The 18,970-nt window shown below is 29.2% G+C and overlaps 1 protein-coding gene across 1 annotated transcript; it reads right to left on the bottom strand.

The window, feature by feature from the left end:
* Positions 1 to 5,001: 5,001 nt before the first annotated feature.
* On the bottom strand, positions 5,002 to 6,835 carry LOC110664196 (LOB domain-containing protein 1). Its single transcript, XM_021823771.2, has 2 exons — positions 6,441 to 6,835; positions 5,002 to 5,700 (listed from the first exon to the last, which is right to left on the bottom strand). The coding sequence occupies exons 1-2, from the start codon at positions 6,753 to 6,755 to the stop codon at positions 5,368 to 5,370; spliced, it is 648 nt and encodes a 215-aa protein (XP_021679463.2). The 5' UTR covers positions 6,756 to 6,835; the 3' UTR covers positions 5,002 to 5,367.
* Between the last annotated feature and the right edge of the window lie 12,135 nt (positions 6,836 to 18,970).

Raw genomic sequence — 18,970 nt, 5'->3', positions numbered from 1 at the left:
ACAATAGTCAATAGAAGAGACACTGAAACAAATGATGGCAAAAAAAGAAAATAATTGGACAGTATTTTGCTAGAGTCAAGTAATTAGTTAGCTAAAATAATGAGAAAAAAGAACTAAAAATTTGTCTACTTGTTTGATTGTTTTTGTGGATTGATTTTTATTTTTCGTCATCATGAGTGACTTGGTAGAAATTAATTAGTTACCACATCATTATCAATCCCAGTTATAGGCAGCTTTTGTTGAAGAATTAAGGTGCAAATTTAGTGGGGGATGATGAAATTTATTCTAGCTAACAATGAAAAAGAAAATGGAATCATCATTTTATTGTCAATCTTATAATCATATGATTAAATTAATTAATTAATAATGATGATGAAAATTGAACATAATTAGACACCCATCATGCATTTAAGGAAGCATAAGGAAATGCTAATTATGTTGCTAAATTATAATTATGTATTTTATAATTACTATAATTAATGGAGAATACTTATACTTAATGAGTCTAATGTCATCATTAAGACTACGCGAAATAATTATCTATTAATAAGTTTTAATTAATTCATTAATTTTAAAATCATTTTAATTGAAAATTTTAAGCTCGAAAGTTGGAGTACAACACGGATTGCAATTAGTTTAATTGACTTAAAACTTTATATTACTCTTTTTTTTTTTCTTGTCGCTGATATTGGAATTCTACCATATTTCTTCTTGTTCGATAATATTAATTGTTTTAATAGTTATTAGCTATTTTTAGTGATTGTCAACTGTTAGATATTAATTGTTAGTAGTTAACTGTTTATATAGTGATTTAAAACAGAAGTACTCGGTAAAAATAGTTATTAAATTAATTATTAGATGTAAAAATAGTGTGATCATTTTGTTAATTTAATCAAAACGCTCCCTCAACTTTTAAAAGTTAGGATGATAACTTTTTATGAGCCACTCTCACAACCTTTAAATATTAATATGAACACTATGTCATCAAACATAATAAATAAGAGATTTCTACTTTAAAAGATGTCACAGAACAAGGTAAAAATCAACAAAATAACTAGATTTGTTGTGTTATCCTTGTCCCCTCTGTATGTTCATTATAAGAAAAGAAAGAAAGATTTGCCATGAAAATGGAATTAATAGCATTACGCGCAAAATTAATGAGATACCAAGGTATGAACTTAATTATGAAATTACTGTCCAGCTACTTTTTCACAGTTTCACACTTACCACCTAGCTATATACATAATAAAAGTTATGAGATATCATGGTATGAACTTAATTTGCATTTACATTGGTTGGCTGAGGAAAGTTAAATATCACTTTCCTACATGAATCCAAGAGAAATTTTAACCTAAACTCAGTTTATCATTTATTCAAAATATAAATGTGTAAGACCCACATATTTAATAGATAAGTCTCATAATATATCTTATATATTGAATCCATAATAGATCAAATTTAGGTAAAAAAAATTTTAAACCCAAAGAATACTGTGTGTATTGTGTAAACATGAGAATCTATCAAGAAATAAGCAATAGTATAAATAATAAATGTAGCACACCAACGAGGTTGGTATGAGCGGTAAAGAACTTTGTATCTTTTAAGCAAGGTTGAGTATGTTTAATCCTGGAGAAAATTTTCGCTAAGAGTACTTCACCTCCATAATGGATCCTCGACGCAAGTAGAATCAACCCTAATCTAATGGGTTAGGAGATACATGTCATTTACTTAAAAAAAAAAAAAATGCAACCCTATGGATTTTAATTCCATATTATCATGTATAACTACATGTTAAACTTGTAGTTATGGCCCAATTAATTAATGCAAGCAAACTTCATGGAAATGGTGATATGGACACATATACAGTTGCCCATCTTCAATGTTTTTGATTTTTACCTATAGGTCAAGCATATTGACTATTTTAAGCTACTCTCAATTTTTTTTTTCTACGTCGGGCAATTGAATTTTCACACCCAACAAAATAATAATGTAGCTAGCTAGCAAATTCTGACTTAATCTTGTATTTTTGCCTTCTAATTTCTCACATTATAATTGACTTAGAGATCAAAAGATATTTTCTTATATTAATATAGAGTAATATTTTGATTGAATATTTAAATTTGTGCACATTAACCAGAAATTATAATAAGAAATATGGAATTATTAATGAAAACTTGATCGTATTTATATTTATACTAAAACTTTAAGTATGTTGTCTGATTGTCTGTACTACAAGGCATTGGAATTTTTAACCCAAATTCAATCTCTGGTCCAAAATCTAGTGTTAATCTCCAAGAGATTCTCAAAAAATTTACGATGAGAATAATAAGAATGCTCAGAGAATGGCTTTTAGGCTTAGGAAAATACAGACAACTGAAATTGTGGGATATTTTTTTTATAAAATTTGTTTCGATTAAAGCTTAAATTTAAAATTTTATAATTATGAAAACGATTTCAATATTATTGAACTAAAGTTTTTTAAGAATTGGATCGGAAAAAATGGCTGGAACAGTATCTACATCAAATTGCCAGTTTTTCTACGATTGAAATACACATTAAATAAGTTGATTTGAACAAGTCCAAAACCATTTTAGAAGACACAGAGATCAATACGTGTATAGATAACATCTCACTGTTCATGCCCCTCTGCGACAGCAACATAGCGGTCGTCTACTGTGGCTTAGACTTTTCCATATACCCCCTTCTGTAATTTCTTCCTTTTTGTTGGATAATTTTTATTTTAAATTTATTTAACTTAAATATTCAATTTTCTTTCTCTTTCAAACAAAGAAAAAAAGAAAAAAGAAAAATATATATAAGGTTGTCCTGTTGTAGTGAAAAGATGCATGGTTGGAGTGCATCACAAATAAGCATCTTAGCATCCATTGTACATTTTTTTTTTTTTAATTGGACAAATTAATTGACCACAAATTTAATAGGAATTATTGTGAGAGAATTTTACTTAACTTATGAATATCATATTATCTTATAAGTATCTAATATTTATAAATTAATTTAAATTTATAAAAATTTAAAATTTTAAATAGTTACGTATTTGATTAATGTGCTTATAATTAACCGATAAGTAAATAAAATATTTAATAAAAAATAATTTATAAATATATTTATTATTAAAATGATTAAAAATAATATTAAATGAGATTTATAATGAAATTTTAAAAATTAAATGAAAATGATATAGTCAAAATATTTGATCAAATTAATTTATAAATATAATATTTATAAGCTCCAAAAATGAAAAAAATTAAATCTTTTTAATTTTTTTTAATTTATAAACTTAATTTATAAGAGTATTTTCGTAAATAGAATTAATTTAATGAGAATAAGAGTTGGGTGATGAAATTAAAATATGAGAATATGTATATATAAAATAGAGTTATTGTAAAGATATTTGGTGGATGTGAGGAGACAATGCACTGATAGGTTCTCCAGCTTTTAACGTAGAACATAAAAATTGTTAAATAAATGAACAAATATATAAAAGAGAAGAAGTGGTGCCCTCGCAACAACACCTTGTATTGTTTTGCTTACAAATCAATGCACACATGTGGGGGGCACGTGATATGATTAAAGTTATAAAGTTTTTCCTAAAGCCGCGCTTCATGTCTCATTTCCCTTTTTTTTTTTTTTTTAATATAACAATATTAATGAAGGATATATTAAAAAAAATTATTATTTTAATTAAATAATTATATTTTAAAATAGAAGCAAGTATTTTTTTATGAGACGTAATAATAATTAAACTTAATTTTTATATCTATTTTTTTTATAACAATTTTAATATTGATTTTGTATTATTGAGAGGAGGAAAAAAATGTCTCATAAAAGAGAAAAGTATTAAATGGTAAAGAATTCTTAGACACGAACAATTTGTAGCAAGAAGTCAAACCTCTTTTATGAAAGTGTTATTGCATCTAAAGTCTGTTCATGGAAAAATTGTATAGTCAACTATTTTATTATAATTACTGGTCGCGGTGAATTCATTATAATCGATAATTATAATTAAATTATTATATGTACAATGATTATATCATAATAATTTCACCCATTAACTTCAGTTACATGTACATATTATTAATAAATTTTAATTAAAAAATATTTAATTATTTTTTTCAATTATAAAATTTTAAATTTAAATCTAATTAAAAAAACAAAATGAAAAAATAAATATACACACATAATTAGGTTCCAATTAATGAGGAGGATAATAGTAAGTTGACGATTAGCGTAAAATTTAGTCATATCTCATAGTATAATTAAGTAATTAAATATAAAATTTATATGAGAAAAAGTTCCATAGAATTTTAATATATATGTAGTTTGATAGAAAAGTCACCAGCCTTCATATTTTAACCTGCATAGACTAGCATAATAATTAATTAGTAGAGTTAGGAACTTGTCTAGAATTTGATCTTTGTTAAGGAATAAAATTTCTCTTTTTAAGTATTACCATTATATCTTAATAAAGAAATAATTTAATTAATAATTGAATTTATTTTATTTTATATTACATTAAATTAGAAATATATTCTTATAATAAAATATTATATTACAAGATTTTATTGTTAGATGAAATATTTAAAGGAGAAATGACTAAGAAAGTAATAACAAATAAAAAGTTAGAAAATATAAACTTGTTGATCAGTTTAGTCAAAATTATTTATTGAAATTCACTTATTCTTAGAATATATAAAAGAAAATTAAGTTTTCATTCTTTCTTCTCATATGAAATTAATTAGTAAATCCATAATCATAGGATTATGGATTTAAAAAATAAATATGAATCTCACTTATTTTATATGTAATCTGATGATACATGTTTTAATCTTGGTTAACGATATATTGACAAAAATTTCCCAATAGAGGCAAACCATCCATCCCTAAAGACTGCATATATGCCATAAGTGAAATAAATTGAGAAATTGGTCAAGAGCTAGTTTGACAAGGAACTCATGAAAAAGACACACATACAAGATAAAATTAGGTCACCAATATATAAAAGTTCTTTGATTCAAGAATAATTAGAGCGCAAATCACCATCTCTCTCTCTATCTAGCTAGCATTAGCTCCTTTGTGTTATGAATATAAATATATGCCTCTCCTTTCCATACCTTAGAAAATTAATGAATACAAGTAAGAAAGCCGCCCCATCAACATCAGTTTCTTTTTCAAAGGTTTCCACTAGTCGATTTTAGACTAAATAGAAAATAATTACTGACTCATATCTAACCATAACTAATTAAATCGACTTTATTGAATATATTTGTTTTCTTGATTTTTTTTTTTTCAATTTCTCATACCCCTTTGAAGGATTTAAATAATTTTGTATTTTGTTCCTCTCTCTCATCATGTCCATAGAGGCTCCCAGGATGTGCCAAAATTGGTCTCATCTAGGAAACAGCTTGTATCAATATATTGTTGCTGCTGCAAAATGGGTTCTTGATGATGATGATGAGATTGAGTCATTTCCATGCAAATCAGAGCAACCAAATTGGCTTGTTGGCATTGCATGTTTGCTACCTCAGCTTGTGCCTTGGCCAGTTGAGCTTGAAGCTCATTTACTTGCCTTTGAAGCTGGCAAATTGCACCTGCACACCCATAAACTGGGTCTCTAATCCTTGCATTTGCTTCATAAACCATGCTGCTTACCGCATCTGCTCTCTGATATTCAGGGAGTTCCTGGAAAATAATATATATAATTAATTCTTGGAACCAAAATTAAAGAAATTAATAATTTGGAATAAGAATGCATGTTTTATGGTTACAGGACTATTGACTTTGAAATGTATTTTGTGTCATTTTTTCCATATTCTCATGTGGCTTGGACTAATTAAAACACATACAGGAACCCATGTGCAGGTTATGGGGTGGAATGATTTTCTTGTTTTTGGATTTATATATAAAGGAGAAGATAGGGATTTTACTTAATTCTGGACAGGAAGAATTTTTCTTAAATTGAGAGTTGCAATTATCAACAAACTGAAGTCTACTTAGAAGAAAGTATACATTAGCTACACCAGTTAATTATTTTTTTTTTTTTAGATAGAAACGCATACATTTCAATGACAGAAATTGATACTTATTAAAATCATAGTAATTTTAATAAGGTACTTATTCTTATATAAGCTAATTAATTAATTGACCTCTAATTTGTTTGGCCTTGGAGACTTCATTTCTGAAGTATGACCAGAAATAGTGATGAAACCCAATTCAACCTCTGAAGATGAACATTTTCTAATAAAGCTGGTGGAATTTGCTGTATTTTGAGAAAGTTACCTGAAAAAGAAATAACCTTTTTTCCCCATTTGACAAAGTTATATGTATATACGCACACACTTTTTCATGCCAACCTTTAAAGGATGGCAATTAGTTCACAGCAATGCAATATTGAAAAGAATAATTACAAAATTATAATATACCTGCAAGAACTTGATGATGTTACTGGCTCCAAAGACTCTATGAGCAATGGTGAACTTGTAAGGTTCGGTAGGAGGAAAATAAGGAGCTAGAACACATTTCTCGGCGCATCTCCGGCGAAGGATTTTGCATGCAGCACAAGGGCTGAGAACAACAGAAGGAGGAGGAGCAGGAGTTGGAGAAGACTGAGAAAGAGAAGGATCAAGACCAGGAGAAGACTGGGAAGATGGGGAAGGAGATGAACAAGGAGAATAAGAGAAAGGAGAAGCAACAGCAACCGGGGATATGGCTGCAATTCCTTTGTCAAGGTTTCCCATTTCGAGAGAGAGAGAGAGAGAAGAAAGAGAAGAGGACGTCGTGGTGGTGGTGGTGGTGGTGGTTGGTTTAGTTACCGCAAAGACCAAAAGTGTGTATTTATAGGAAGAGAAGGCAGACAGAGTACTATTAGTGTCAAGAATGGCTTACGCATTTCAGCTGTCACGGTTTGAATTCCCGTTCCAAGAGCTTGCGGCTAATTTTTCCTTTTTTCCTTACTCTAAATTAATTTTCTAATTTTATCCTTAAAAATTAATTTATTTCCATATTCTTATCAAGATTTTTTTATAAAAATACAAACATGATAAAAAAATTTATATAGCTGATTTCGATTAATTTAAAATTAAATTAATTAATCATTATTATTGAAAATATATACATACTATATATCAAATAATAAATGTTAATAGTTTAAAACACATGTTAGATACAGAGAAAATAAAAATTCTTAAATTTTGAATATAAATTTCAATTTTAAAAATTTAATTAAAAAAATTATTATTTAATCTTATTATTTTAACAAAATTAATTATTTAATCATTATATTTTAAAAAATATATTAATTAATTTTCATAATTATATTTTTTATTTTTTAATTTGTTTGTTTGGTTTAAATTAAGTTTTTGGTAGTAAATATATTTAAAGGAGAGAAAATTATTGAGGATTAAATAGATTTAAAATTTAAAAAATAAAGAGATTATATGAAATTAAGACTACCGTCTAAAATGGTTAAAGAGATTAAATAGTAAATGAAATAAAAATATAAAAAAATAATTAATATATTTTTTAAAAAATTAAATAGTTAAATAATTAGTTTTTTTAAATAAAAAATTAAAAAGTAGTTTTTCATTAAATAAAATTTTTTTTATTTAAATGGACTTAATAAAAAAGTTAAAAGATAATGAAAATTTATAAAGAGGTAACTCAAGTAATAATCCTACAATCTCATCAATTCATGTGAGTAATTAAAAAAAAATTGTTTAAAAAGGGCCCAGCTGGCTAGCTTTGAGTAATGTTGAATGTAGCATTTGGACACAAGTTAAAGGATTTTGAAAGAATTGGGACACTTGTCACCTTCATGCAACTGGAGACATCAGAGAATAAGGTGAAAAACAGACTCCCACCAGCTAGGAATAATTTTACAACAGAGAAATGTGGGGCTCACATTATTAATTTGTATTTAACATCTTAATTAAGGTCCTCTAAATATATATTAAGTATGCCTAAAATAATTAATATGCATATTATAATACTTTAAAATAAACTCTCCTTTGCTTGCCAATTAAATTTATTTAATTAGCCTTAAAAAAATAAAAATAAAAATCAAATTAATTGAATTTTGCTTCCTTAAGTACCTGTTTGAAAGGGGTAAGGAAATGATAAGTAATGAAAATGTAAAATCGGGAAAGACGGGTTGGATAAGTAATGAAAAGGGTAAAAAATGATAAAAAAGATTACAATAAAAAAAATTTCGTGTTTGGAAATGATTGAATTAATGGAAAGACAAGTTAAGGTAAAATATATTTTTTATAATTGAAAAGAGATGAAGAAAGGGTAAATTTAAGGCTATAAAAATAGAAATAGTTATAGCTCATACCTTTTCCTTTTTACCTCTCATTGTAAGAAAAATTGAGATTTGAGAAATAAGAGAAGCTAAAATATATCTTTATTTACCCTTATTTTTTATTAATTCACCGCTTTTTAAACTGAGAGTTATAACTCACTTATCTCTTCTTATATTTATTTATATCTCATTCACTCTTATTTAAAAAGACTCGAAATAAGAAATAATGAAATTTGAGAGATAAGAGAGTAAGATTTACGCAAAAGATAGTTTCAAAAGTAAATTTACATTTAATTATATAAATAAATTTGAGAATTACACAAATTAATTAACTTGAATAATTAAAGCAATGAACGTTGATTGTATTTAACCGGTAGGTAACTCTCCATCATAATAGAATTAAGTAGGTATGAGTCATCAAAAACTTCATGCCAACATTAGTCCAATCAAACGTACCTGAAGGTTAGCAGACACGATCAATGCTGATGCAATTACATTAATACATTGCGATGCACATTTGCTTTAGAATATTATTTTGTTGTTATATACTAGCAATTTTTATTTAGTGAAATCGATATACATATAATAATTTTATTGTAATTATTGATTATGATGAAATTTATGTAAAAACTATTATAATAAATAGTTATAATGAAATTATTGTACATGTATCAGTTTTATAATATAAATTTTTTTTTATAGTAAACCTAGCCATTGGTCGATTTTAGTAAAATCAATTTGTAATCATCAATTTTGGTTAATCTAAAAAGGTGAATTAGAACTAGAACTGTGAACCCTGAGTTGTTGGTTCTGATTTCAATTTCAGTTTGATTCGATCGTGTCCAAATTCAATAGTTCATATTTTTTTCATTTCTTTTTTAAATTTTAAATGAAAAAAATGGTTCAACCCTAAATAATCTTATTTGGTTCCGATTCCTTTATAGTTCGAGTTAAAGACGAGTTTGACCATTTCTGGTTAGCAAACAAATCACTTAAAAAAAAAAAATCCAATTCAATTCTCAAACAATCATATTATTTTTTTATTTTATTTTTTAAAAATAATTTTTATTAAAAATAATTAAAAAAATTTGAATTCTTTCAAAGTTTCCAAGCATGAGAATCAATATAAAAAATGAAATCAATTGAATTGAATTCTTATAAAATTCTAATTTTTAAATATGAGAAATATGTTTCCAATACCATGTGCTAGCTTCAACTTCTTAATTTTTAACCAGGAATTAACAAGCGACAATTTGAATTGGTGAATTATGTTGATATAGTTAAGATTGATATAAATACATAATGAATAATGCCAAAAATTTAAATATTAATAAATCTTTTATTATACGAGTTATATAATATGACATGATTGATTTCAAATCATACAAATTAATTTGATATAATATGACTTATTTAACATATGACTTATTTAACATAATTTAATGTACATTTGATACGATTTGACACACAAATTAACATCATTCATGATATGTTCACCATAATTCAATACTTTCAATTTTTATAAATAAATATATTACATAATATTTATATATTAATTTAAATTATATAATTTAATACTATATAAAAATATAAAATCTAAGCATCAAATAAATAAGTAATATTTTAATATTTAATTAATTAATACTTTAATTAAAAATTTTAAAAATAATTATAAAACAATATAATTTTCATCTTAGTTCATAAGTTAACAAACAATATAAATTTTAATACAAAAATACAAACTAATTATAATAAAATAATAAAATTTCAATATAATAAATAATTAAATTTATATTTATTAATTGATATTTTTTAATAATATTTTTGTGAGTTAATAAATAAAAAAATTAACAATTGGCATGTCTATGCATATTACAAATAATAAAGTATATCATAAGCATGCTAAATTAATTGAATTAGCAAATTAATATGTGACATAACCCAATTATTAACGTATTATAAATGAATCAACACAATTTATTTCGACATAAATATAAATAAATTTAACTCTAATTCTATATTTTCATATTGTGTTGAAATTGAAAGCCTGGGATCTAAGATTTAGGGGCCGTTTAGTACTAGGTTAACAAGTTAATTATTATTCTTATAACTTTTAATTTTTTATTAATATTGTTTAAATATTTAAAGAGAATAGGTTAACTTTTCACTTTACTAATATTTATATTCGGATAAATTTTAACAACCATTTTTGAATTGATATGGTCATTTATTACAGTCTTTCAACTAAAAAACATAACATAACCCTCCCCCTCAACTTTCAAATTTTGCACAATAAGATTCTTCTAACCTACAATCACTAGTTTTCCAGTTAAATACTGATTTGGACAGTTCCAACGTAATCCTTAATCAACATTTTTCTTTCCTCTCTCAAGTTATATATAAATTAAATTATTCTCCTCTCTATAAAAAAAAATAAATTTTCACATGTAAAATAAAATAATTTTACACTGTACACAAGAGAGTTGAGAAAAATGCTGATTAAGCACTACGCTGAATCTGTTCACTTCAACATTTAATTAAAAAATCAGTAATTAAAAGTTAGAAAGATTTTACTATGCAAAATTTAAAAGTTGAGGAGACTTTATATTATATTTTAAAGTTAAAGAACTGTAATGATATAATAATATAAATTCAGAGACAGTTATTGACATTTATCCATTTATATTCTCTTCAAGACTTTAGAGGACTAAATTAATTAATCATAAAAACTTAAACCTTATAAAAATAATATTTAATCCTTTATTTTTTTTTTTAACATTTTACCAACATATCCTTATATTAAAGTTCGCATAATCAACTACTGTTTAGTAATGTATTGTGCTACACACAATTTTGTTGGTACATATGTTTCCAATTAGCATACCATGCATGTCTATCATGTGCTAGCTTTTAACTTCTTATTTTTCACTTTAAGACTTATATCAAAGTTGGTCCAATTGAGAAAACACATATTCCTTCCATCTCTTTACAAATTATGTACATGAATGGGAAAGCATTTTAAAATTAAACAATCAATATTTACAGTTCAAGTTAAAGATGGATTTGACAGTTTTTGATTTTGAACCAACCCTTAATTGGGTGCAGTGTATGGCAAACAAATCATTTAAAAAAAAATATCCAATTCAATTCTCATGTAATTATTTTTTTTACTTGATTTCATTTTTAAAAAAATAATTTTTATTAAAAATAATTAAAAAAATTGAATTCTTTCAAGATTTCCAAAAATGAGTACAATCAATTAAATTAAATTCTCATAAAATTCTAGCTTCCAAATATGAGAAATATATTTCCAATGCCGTGTGCTAGCTTCAAGATTTCCAAATATGAGTATAATCAATTAAATTAAATTCTCATAAAATTCTAGCTTCTAAATATGGGAAATATATTTCCAATGCCGTGTGCTAGCTTCAACTTATTAATTTTTACCAGAAATTAACAAAGTAGCAATTTAAATTGGTGAATTATGTTAACATAGTTAAGATTGATAAAAATATGCAATGAATTATGTGAAAATTTTAAATATTAATAATATTTTTATTATATGAGTTATACAATATCACGTGATTAATATCAAATCATATGAAATTAATTTGACATGACACAGTTTATTTAATATAATTTAATATGATCAATTCATTTAATACTATTTGATATTTGATTCAACATCACTCACGACATGTTTATCTTGATTTTATATTTTTAATCATTATAAATAAATATATTACATAATATTTATATATTAATTTAATTATATATAATTTAATACTATATAAAATCTAGTATCAAATAAATAAGTAATATTTCAATATTTAGTTAATTAATACTTTAATTAAATTTTTTTAAAATGATTATAAAACAATATAATTTTCATCTTACTACACAAGTTAACAAATAATATGAATTTTAATAAAAAATACAGACTAATTATAATAAAATAATAAACCTCTAATATAATAAATAATTAAATTTATATTTATTAATTGATATTTTTTTAATAATATCTTTTGTGAGTTAATAAATAAAAAAATTAACAATTGGCATGTCTATACATATTACAAATAATAAAGTATATTATAAGCATGTTAAATTATTAAATTAATTGAATTAACAAATTAATCCGTGATATAACCCGAATATTAATATATTATAAACGAATCAACTCAATTTATTTCCTCATAAATATAAAAAAAATTTAACTTTAATTCTCTATTTTCATATTGTGTTGAAATTGAAAGCTTAGGTGATACTACTCGCCCAAAACTCAAGTCAAATAATTAAATTTTCACTTGAATGTCCAACGTGGCAATCAAAAAGTCAGACACTGTTTTAGATGGTCAAGAGGTTAAATGAGCTGAATAAAAATAAGAACGAACAAAACTTTGTTCTCCCAATAAGGCAAACAAAAGACGTATTGAGCAATAATCACGCTAACAATCAAGCAAAGAGCAAATTTCATGAAGACAATCTCAGAGATTAAGCCAAGATCACCTTCATAAATGAAGCAACAACTATTTCCTTAAAAAGCTTATAAATATCAATCAAGTAATCAGAAATGGGTATGCATATTCTTATTCTTAAAAATCTCACTAGAGTTCTCTCATTATTCACACATCAAGTTCTCTGACTTAAGCGTCGAAGTGGCCTACCAGAAGACCATCCACCTCATCCTCTTTTGTCTTGCAGGTTTACGTGGCATTAGGACTAGGTCCCTGGAACTCCTAATAGCATCAGTGGCACCGCATGTGGGAAACTCAGATTACCAACTAAAAACTTACATATGAGATCATTCTTTTTCCTTTTAACATTTTTTTGTGCTACCAGCAAGTTTTGATCCTTGGTCCTAATTGTTTTTCTTGATTGTTTGTGTTTTTGTCTTTTTTTTTTTTAATGGTTGCAAATTTAAGAACACCAAACAAAAGTATTATATTCATCACCCCCACACTGGGAGGAGACCCGCCTACAGCAACAATGACTCCAAATGTGGCCACACCCACAATCCCATCTGGTGCACAAATTCCACCACACAATGTTATAATCCTAGATTAATAAAAACCATTCCAAGGGATGACATTAGATCAAGTGTGCTAGCACATCTAAAAGATGGAGGCCCAAATCGCTTTCCTCAAAGGTTTGATCCCAGGGACCAGTGCCCCACTACGGATCGACAAATAATAATTCAGGTAGAAAAAAATGAGCAGGTCACGATGAGCGAACAAGAGGAGCAGTCTGATGAATCACAGTGACCAAAGGTAAACTGGGGTTTGGTAAAAGCAGTACAGAAGTTCCAGAAATAGGTGGAGGAGAAAAACTTTAGAATGGGAGATGAATCTCCACTATCTGGGCCAATCTTAGCTGAACAGTTCCCATCAAAGTTCAAATTGCCCATGCTGGATAAATATAGAACAACGGACCCGAGAAGCCATGTGGTAAATTTTTGAACAACAATGATGCTCCAAAACATTAATGACTATCACCTGTGCTGAGTATTATCTCCCAAACAATAATGCTGGTTGGGTTGGTACAAAAATGGTACCAGCGCCTTAGGCCTGGATCGATCCAAAACTTCCACCAGCTCACCATCGAATTTAAGAATAAGTTTATCTCTTCCATCCTTCCAAAAGGGTTATCCTCAAACCTTCAAAAAATCAAACAATATGAGGGTGAATCTCTCAGAGATTGTATTACTCGTTTTAACATAGAAACGATACAAATTGAGAGCCTGAACTATGAAATAGCATGTGAAGCTTTGAAAAAAGGCACAAGGAATATAAAATTTTTAAATTCACTCATAAAATATCCAGCAGTGGACTATTATCAGTTAATGCAGAAGGCATAGAAGTACATTGGATTAGACGATAAATGACAAGCTCTGAGGGAAGAGAGGAAATCTGGGCAAAATAATGAAAAGAGACAAAACAAGAAAAACAACAGGTCGGATCAGACTTACCATTCTGATAAAAACGAAGAATAAAGCAAAGGGAGATTCCATAATTACACACTTTTGAATGAGCCCAGGTCCAGAGTATTAATGTGGATACAAAAAAAATTGTAAACGGGTCAAATGGCCAAAGAAGCTCAACCCTTATACTACAAAAAAGAGAGATAAGGGAAAATTTTACAAGTTTCACAAGGATCATGGTCACACTACCAATGAATGCAGGCAACTTAAAGATGAGATAGAGTGGCTAATTAGAGATGGTCGGCTCAGGAAATTTACAAGGGATGGTCAAGATAAGAGAAGAGCAACCACCTCCAGAAATAAGGAAATCATCACCGAGAAGGAGGAAAGTCTAATAAGGGAAATCAATGTGATCGCTAGAGGTCCAAACACAGGCAAGGTGGGCAATAAGAGGCCAGCTAAATCAAGCAGTGCTAGAGACCAAGCAATCCTCTCCGTTGACAGAAACGAATTAAGTAAGGAAATAATCACCATAGGATCAAAAGATAATGAGGTAAAACAACCACACTCTGACCTTTTGGTTATGTTTGTGCAGATAAATAGGTATACAATTTGACAAGTGCTGATTGACACAAATAGCTCGGTGAAGCTCCTAACGAGAGAAGTCACGGAGAAACTCAGACATAAGGCAAAAAACCTAGCTAAAGTCATGTACCCCTGATCGGCCTAGGCGACAAGACAATCTCAGTACTCGGAACTATAAATTTAGCTATGGTCCTGGGTGATGAAGGATACAAAAGGGAAATCTATATAAAGTTTGTGGTAATTGATATTCCCTTATCATATAACATTACCCTCAGTTGACTGGTTTTAAACGACAACGACATAGTGATTAGCATGCAATGGCTGTGCATGAAGTTGTCAACTCTTAGATGGATAGCAATAGTTTGAAGAAGCCAAAAACCAGCACAGAAATGCTATAAAAAATCAACAGAGGTAGTTACAAAAGTAACCTTGCCAATTGAGTTACTAGAAAAGCCGAAAAGCCAAATCTCATCTGAACTGGTTGATCCAATAATGAAAGAAGAATTAAAGGAGGGAAAGAAAGTACGTCTTGGAACAACACTTAGCAAGACAAATAGAGAAGCGGTCATCTGAATACTAAAAAATAGAATTGCTACTTTTGCTTGGAAGGCGAAGGACATAAAAGGAGTAGATCCAGCAATAATTACTCGTAAGCTGAACATCAATCCTGAAGTGAAATCGATCCAACAGAAGAAGAGACACTTCGCACCAAAACGTTAGCAGATAATTAAAACTAAGGTTAAAAAATTATTGGATGTAGGTACAATCCGAGAGGTTAAATACCCAACCTGGGTAGCTAATGTCATCTTAGTGAAAAAGGCGAACGAAAAATGGCAAATGTGCATCGACTACACAAACCTCAACAGAACATGTCTAAAGGATCATTACCTACTACCGAGCATCAACAAGTTGGTGGATACAATAGTCGGGCATACAATAGTGTCGCTAGTTGATGCTATATCAGGATACCACCAAAAAAGGATGGATCTAGAAGATGAAGAAAAAACCACCTTCTTGATAGAATCAAGAGTATTCTACTACAGAGAAATGCTGTTTGGATTAAAAATTGCTAGGCCAACATATTAGAGGCTTGTGGACTAGATGTTCAAGGAACAAAATGGTCAAACAATTCAAGTATATATTGATGACATGATAATAAAATCTAAGAGAACGGAGGATCACGCCAAAGACATAGCTAAAGCATTTGATGTACTAGACAAAGTAGGAATGAAACTAAACCCAAACAAATACACATTCAGAGTAAGAGCAGGCAAGTTCCTCGGTTTCACGATAACCCAAACAAATGCACATTCAGAGTAAGAGCAGGCAAGTTCCTCGGTTTCATGATTTTCGAAAGAGGGACACAGGCGAATCTAGAAAAAATTTGAGCAATCCTTGACATGCAGCCTCTGAGTAATAAAAAGGAAGTACAACGATTAAACGGATGAATCACAGCACTCAGCAGATTCATAAGTTGCTCAACTAAGAAGTGTCTGCCATTCTTTCGAGCTCTAAGATCAAGGAAGAACTTTAAATGGGTTGACAAATGCTAGGTAGTTTTCAACCAACTAAAATAATTTTTATCATCACCTCCATTACTTGATTCGTCAAAATCGAGTAAGGTATTTTTTCTTTACCTTGCAGTCACTAAAGAGACCATTACTCGGTCTTTGTAAGAGAAGAAGAAGGCGAGCAAAGACAAATATACTACACCAGTCAAGTGCTGAAAGGATCTAAACTGAATTATCTAGTCTTGAAAAAGCATGCATATGCAGTCTTATTAGCAGCAACCAAATTAATGCCCTACTTCGAAACCCACACTGTCGAAGTCTGAACAAATTACCCTATATGGAAGATCTTACACCGACCAAAGACATCCGGATGATTAGCGACATGGTCAGTTATCCTAGGAGCATATGACATTAGATATGTACCAAAGACAGCATTGAAAGCACAAGTACTCGTAGATTTTATGGCCGACTTAACTCTAGTTCCCGAAAGAGAAGATAAATTCAAGGAACAATGGAACGTATGGTTGGACGGAGCGTTAAGCTCTTCTGACTCAAGAATAGGAGTAATATTGGAAGGACCACATAAAGCAAAGTTGAAGTATGCAGCAAAGCTAACGTTCCGAGCAACAAACAATGTAGCCGAATATAAAGCCATTCTCATGGCATTATGAATCATCAAAGAGACAAAAGCCCAAAATGTTAACATTTATTATGACTCACAACTCGTTGTTAATCAATTGTAGGGAAATCTCCAAGTACGAAACTAAAACTTAGGAAAATACGAGCTATGTATCCAAGAAATGCTAGCACAAATCCGAGCAGATGGAGGAGAAGTAAACATCCTCCAAGTACCGAGGAAAAAAAATCAAGAAGCTGATAGTCTGGTTAAAGCAATCGTAGCAGGCGAACAACACTTTTCACAACCAATCCCTATAGAAGAGATAACAACATCAACTGTAGATAGAGAGGAAGAAACTTTCCCAATCGACATTGGAGAGACATGGATGACACCAATCTTTTGCTACCTCAACCAAGGCATACTTTTAGAAGATCAACTTGAAGCCAAAAAGATAATACAAAGATCAGTAAGATATAGCATACTCAATGGCTGGCTATACAGAAGGTCCTACCTCCAACCATGGTTAAAGTGCATCAGCAGAGAAGACGATTTGTTAGTCTTACTCGAGATCCATGAAGGGTTGAGCAGCACCCACGAGGAAGCAAGAATGATTTCCAAGAAAGCATTTAGGCAAGGATTCTTCTAGCCCACTATAGTATAGGATGCCAAAGACAATACTAGAAATGCCAAGAACATAGTAATATTCCTCGGTAGCTAGTAGAAAAACTTTCAACCATCAATAGTCTTTGGCCCTTTTTCCAATAGGGTATAGACATCTTTGGACCATTTTGCAATGCATCGGGATCCTACAAATACGTCATTGTTGCTATCGATCACTTCACCAAATGGCCAGAGGCCGAACCATCATAGTATGTGACAGCAGACTGAGAATCACCTTCATCAGAGAAAATATTTTTTACAAGTTTGGAGGTCCTAAATTCATCATAACAGACAATAGCACACAGTTTCCCAATGAAAAATTATAAAGCTTTGTACCAAGTGGAGAATCAACCTTCATATCACCTCAGCTTATCACCTACAGACGAACAAAATGACCAAAGTCACAAACTGAACAATTCTTCATGAACTAAAAAGACGATTATGTGAAGCAAAAGGAGCATGGCTCGACCATCTGTGGAATGCCTTATGGGCCTACCAAACTACACCAAGATCAGTAACAGAAGAGATGCCATTTTCACTTGCATATAGTTCAGAAGTAGGAGTACCAGCAAAGGTCAATGTTCCATCAATTTGAACAGAGCATCCCGAGGAAACTTCACAAAAAGAAGACCTACGATTTAATCTCATGCAGCAGAAGAGCTAAGAGAAATAGCTTTCATTCGAATAGCATAGCACGGGCAAAAAATGATCAATATGCACAGCAACAAAGTCAAAAATCGAGCCTTTATGGTTGGAGACTTAGTCCTTAAACGAGAAGACATCATAGGAGGACTAGCAAAAGTGGGAAAGCTTGGACACCATTAGATTAGACCTTATGTTATTTCCAAAGTTATCCACCCAAGGACCTACAATCTAGCCAAGACAAGTAGGAAAATACTACCCCGAACTTGGAATATCTGTAATCTTCACAAATACTATCAATAAAAGAATTCTTTGGTTAACTTTTTTGAATTCAAGGGTGCTTAGCCCATCCACAGCGATAGTTCTCTAGGCTAAATAATTTTAAAGGTGCTTAGCATATTTATGGTAATAGTCCGCCAAGCTAAATAAAATTAAAGATGCTTAGCCCATCCAGGCAATAGTCTGCCAGGCTAAATAATTAAAGGATATCTATCTATAAAGTTTAGTTTGAACCAAGGAAGCTTAGCTCGTCTACGGCCCAGACCACCAGACAGTGACATTTTCTAAACACGTTAACAAGCGGGCAACAAAACACTCATAAACCAAATCACCAGTTCAAGAAGGTAACCATAATTTATTTTTCCTGAAGGAAATTAAATTATTAGTTCGTTCATTATCTTCTAGATTATTTGTGGACCAAACAATTAAGAAAAGTC

The sequence above is a fragment of the Hevea brasiliensis genome, chromosome 8 (assembly GCF_030052815.1).
Source record: "Hevea brasiliensis isolate MT/VB/25A 57/8 chromosome 8, ASM3005281v1, whole genome shotgun sequence".
Taxonomy (NCBI): domain Eukaryota; kingdom Viridiplantae; phylum Streptophyta; class Magnoliopsida; order Malpighiales; family Euphorbiaceae; genus Hevea; species Hevea brasiliensis.
This window is presented reverse-complemented; position numbering and strand designations above follow the sequence as displayed.

Excerpts from the sequence above, each read along its gene's own strand:
- LOC110664196 (XM_021823771.2), bottom strand. The coding sequence starts at position 6,755 with ATGGGAAACCTTGACAAAGGAATTGCAGCCATATCCCCGGTTGCTGTT. Across the intron at positions 5,701-6,440 it reads ACATCATCAAGTTCTTGCAG|GAACTCCCTGAATATCAGAG; the intron begins GTATATTATAAT and ends ATTATTTTCCAG.